The sequence below is a fragment of the Myotis brandtii genome, unplaced genomic scaffold (assembly GCF_000412655.1).
Source record: "Myotis brandtii unplaced genomic scaffold, ASM41265v1 scaffold640, whole genome shotgun sequence".
Classification (NCBI taxonomy): Eukaryota; Metazoa; Chordata; class Mammalia; order Chiroptera; family Vespertilionidae; genus Myotis; species Myotis brandtii.
The window spans coordinates 778,884-783,271 of record NW_005370461.1 but is presented as its reverse complement, the minus strand read 5'-3'; the positions used below and the strand labels follow the sequence as shown (position 1 = coordinate 783,271).

Here is a 4,388-nt window from a genome sequence, read left to right as displayed (position 1 = left end):
CAAAATGCAGATACAACTGAGAAGGGACCTATTTTTTTTCTCCCTCAACACTTTCTTAAAAAAAAAAAAAAAAAAACAACGACCAGAATGCCTTATGTTCAACTACTCAAATTATAGGTTTTAAAACTTTTCTGAAACTCCTTTGTTCAGAAATCATTTCTGCCTGGATTGCTTTCAGATTCTGATTACATTCACTCATGTTTACCTCAGATTTTTTTTTTTGGAAGCTAAAATAAAGTCCCCTTAATCAAATAAGAGAATAAAAACACAGAATTCTTTTCATTCTCATTTTATCTGAGGTCCTACAGTTCTTCCCTTCTTGCTTAAAAAGTTGATTCATGTAAAAACATACTAATAAAATGCCTATGAAATCAGTAGGTATGCAGCAGGGAGGGAAAAGCAAGGAGACAGGATCCTAATGATTGCTGGTCTCTCTATTCAATTTCAGAGCAATCCTGATGAAAGTCACCAACACTTTACATACCACAGTCATTCATTTCTACTTCATCCTTAGATTAGATCCCCCAAAATTTAAAAACAAAGTCTGCTCTCTGACCTAAGAAAAACGTGTTATAGGAAGAAAAGACTTCTCCCTTATAAATAATGGTATACAATTAAATTGGACCCAGTGTTGTGCTAGAACCATTTTAATATAATTATACATATCTGCCAAATCCAGGAAGAAAAGGTTTATGCATATATCACTTTTCCAGTTAACATCTGCAAGCATCAACAACAATGATCTCAGTTTATAAATTCATCAGGGTCAGAGCAATTGACCAATGTCTCTTTACTGCCGGGCTTACCAACAGTAAATTACAGATGAATCCGTGTCCTTTCGTTTCTCTTCTCTCCCTCTCCTTGTCCAGAGACATTTTGTTGTCAAGTTTCGGCACAGCTCCCATCCAGCCACAGGTAATCTTTTTAGGTAAGTACTCAGTTGCTCTGAATTTTTGCTTATAATTATAACCTATTTAATCACAGAAGAACCCCTGCAGAGGTGGAGTTCAAGGTTGCATACAATAACAGGAGATCACAGTTTTGAAGTCTAGCACAGATTAAAAACCACAGATGTACCATTTATATAAGACACACACTGATTGTCTCTTAAACTACATATTGACTCCTTATGAACATTATTTTTTAAATAAAGTAGTGCATCTAGGACAATCAGTCGCACAATTCACACAGCCCTGAAAAGGTTTTCAGTGCCAACTAACAGTTGGTCATGAAACGTGAGTGAGCTTGAGACACTGTCCATTCCTAAGATTCAACCAAGGATTGGCTCAAACATTGGAACACCTCTGCTTAAGAAGGCTATGTCCTCCCCTCCTTTACCTCACAATTTCGTTTTGCTTATTTTTGGTGGTGTTTGGTTGCCCATGGCTAGAATGCTTTTGATCACTTTGAGAATCAGGAAAACCAATGATCTAAAACTATGACAGGATCTTAAGTAGATTGGTTTGTCCATTTCAGGTTGCTGGTTGGTGGGTCCCTCTAAGGACTTTCACATTTCCTTCTATGCCTCCTGAAACATGGATCAGAAGATGAGTCTGAGTGTCATCCCATCTAACTCTTTTAACCAATGCCTGGCTAAAACTGGAATGTCCAGCCCAGTCTATTTAAAAATCACCCACAAAAAGAGGTTCTACAGGTCTTCACAAAACCTGGAATTCTCACAAGGATGTCTGATCTTTATAATCCAAGCAGTCAGCATTGAAGTTAAGCTTCCAGGAGGCAGTTTGGTCCTTATAATCCAAGCAATCAGTGGTTGAGTTAAAACCCAAGCTTGAAGCTCCATATCCCTGGGTGGAGAGAGAAGCTGGGGACTGATTGAGATGGCTGGTAACTGCATTGGTACCCATAGGGCTGAGTGTGGCCCCTGGTCCCGGAAGCTGGTGATGCATAGGGGTCAAATAAGATCCACAGTCCATGCCCCCGAAGTAGGACGTTGAGCCAGCATATCCTTGACTATAACCTGAAGCCTGAGTGTAGGTCATGGGATAGGACCTCTGCATGCAGGAGGAGGAGGTGGACAAGGGATCTGACAGTGGGGAGATGGAGGCTGGGCTCCAGATAGACACAGGAGCACTGCTGCTGGAAATGGCCGGGACTGAGGTGCTAGAGGGGGGAGTGAATTGGCCACTCGTTCCACTCTCTGAACTCACTTCCCGGGCTGGAGATGTCTTCTTTTTGGCAGGCCTCACTTTGTTTTGACCTCCATTCTGTTGTTGCTGCTGCTGTTGGCGGCACTTAGCTCTTCGATTCTTAAACCATACCTTGAAAGGGAAAGAAACTTCTTTAATGTGGTTTCAACAGCTCCTTAAGAACAAGGGTGGCTCCCAGGTTATAATCTCTCCTACACGGACAGATTGAGCTGACAAACTCTCCTGCCACTGAAAACCTATTATATAGTACTCTCATATATATGCCCCTGCAATTGTAAAAAAAATGTTGGGGAGGCTCTGTCTAAAAGCATTTGACTCTGCTTTACTCCCAACCCAGAATAAAATTTAAGACCAATCATATGGCTAACAATTCTACACCTCACTTTTCTATGTTGATTCACCTGGAATACACACATACACATAGACCCAGCTGTATTTGGGGACTCTCTCACAATGGGATAGAATGTATTTATGTCTTTTGGAGGAAAACACAAGGGAGTGAAAACAATTCTGTTGTTACATGCCTACAAGAACAGTGTAAATACAAACAGTTTATAGTCCACCTTCTAGGGAGCAGTTGCTAATATGGAGGTTGGTTTCATCACTCTTACTTTTTGTCTCTCCTAGAAAGACTCACTTACAAAAGAAAGCTCCAAGGAGAAGTGAGGGAGGAGGTCTGAAAGCCACTATTGGGCAAAACCTTCTTTATGTTAAGGGGAGTGTCTCCTAGGTTCTCTGCTTTGAGACTTCCCTACTAGTCTCAAGTTTGAGATTAGAATCTGTGCCATCAGCACCTAGATTCCGTTTCCTGTACTATACTCATGGGCTTGTCAACTTCAGCCTCTGCCTGCAACTCTGGGAATTCTTTTTACCAGCACTGTCCACGTTCTATAATGAAGGAGCTGTGTTTAGTGTGCGAGGGGGCTTATTAGAGAAACTACCAGCATTTTCTGGGCAACAAGTCCTGAGCTGCCCTCTTGGATGAACTCTCCATATGAGTGCTCTGTGGTAAAAATGATGCTACCAAGGCTGAGTGAAGTATCACCAACCACTCAAGTCATTTATTTTCTTTCAGTGAAGACTTTCGTTTAAGCCTAACAAGTTCTTCCATCCTATTTTGAAAAGGCCTCTTTCCTGGTTTGCAGTTCACTCTGATGTGTCCCAGCTGAAGGGGAGTCTGTGGTGTATATGTAAGTTTAGGTGCTAATCATTCTTGCAGAACTCTGTGTGGGACCTGAGTTCCAGGAAAATTAAACTTGACTTTCCCTCTCCAGCTTAAGGTCAAGTAAAGGGGGCCTCAGGGAAGGGAGGAGGGGCCACCAGAGATATTATGCAGATGTTTTATCTGCGAGATGGCTCAGAGCTAGCAGATTCTGTTCAATCCCTAAAAAGTCAAAGAAAACACTCTTGTATAATTTCAGAGCACCAGCTGATTCCACAGCCGAGCTCTCCCACCAACCGGCGTGTGACCTTGAGCAAATCGTTTACTGTTTCTTCAACTGTAAAAATATTGGGACTATCCGGGAGCTAAGCTTCTTTCACCCTTAACAGTGAATGAGAGAATGGGGGCAGCTTTGTGCAGAGGAGAAGGGAAGTATTACAACAGTGTGTGACAGTACTCGAAGTCTGCCGCCAAGGCTGGGCCTCCGTAGGCCAGGTGCCCAAGGCTTACTTCTAGGGCTGCGCTTCCTCACTGAAGCTAAATCACCAGTCTTACTCTGCAAACCTGAGCGGAAGACCCCTGCTTGTAGGACTGAATGGGGGTGGAGGGACAAAAAGGAGCTCTGGGGGAAATCGGGCACTCAAGGGGCCTTAGGAGAGTTTGCAGGCCTCTTATGGAAGGGTTCGTTTCAGAGCCTTCCCTCGCTCATCTCTAAGGCCTGGACTCTCCTGAGCCCTCGGCACACGCCGTGCTGGGGGAGGGGTGGCACGGTTAGGAAGGATAGGGCTGTCTACAGCTGCCCTACCTGCACCCGGGACTCAGGCAAGTTGATTTTCAGTGCCACCTCCTCCCGCATGAAGATGTCTGGGTACCGGGTCTTAGCAAACAGCGCTTCCAGCACGTCTAGCTGCGCCCGGGTGAACGTCGTCCTCTCCCGGCGCTGTTTCCGGGGGGTGGCTGCGGGACAAGAAGCCCAGGGCCCTTTAGGGTGGGGGAGCAGTTTCTCAGTCACAGGGGTCTCTGCGGTGCTCCAACTCCCCCCACCCCCACTCCTGCCC

General features: G+C 44.4%; 1 protein-coding gene across 7 annotated transcripts in view; it reads right to left on the bottom strand.

Moving 5' to 3' along the window:
* Positions 1–211: 211 nt before the first annotated feature.
* OTX2 (orthodenticle homeobox 2) overlaps positions 212–4,388 on the bottom strand; it is a 10,932-nt gene continuing 6,755 nt past the window's right edge. For 6 of the 7 annotated variants that reach the window (XM_014528590.1, XM_014528589.1, XM_014528592.1 and 3 more), the window contains 2 exons: positions 4,136–4,311; positions 212–2,279 (listed from right to left, as the gene is read on the bottom strand). In XM_014528590.1, the coding sequence (XP_014384076.1) occupies positions 1,677–2,279; positions 4,136–4,311 (779 nt within the window). In that variant the 3' untranslated portion in view covers positions 212–1,676. The remainder of the gene's footprint in view (positions 2,280–4,135; positions 4,312–4,388) is intronic. The other variant, XM_005880553.2, reaches the window with a different exon arrangement.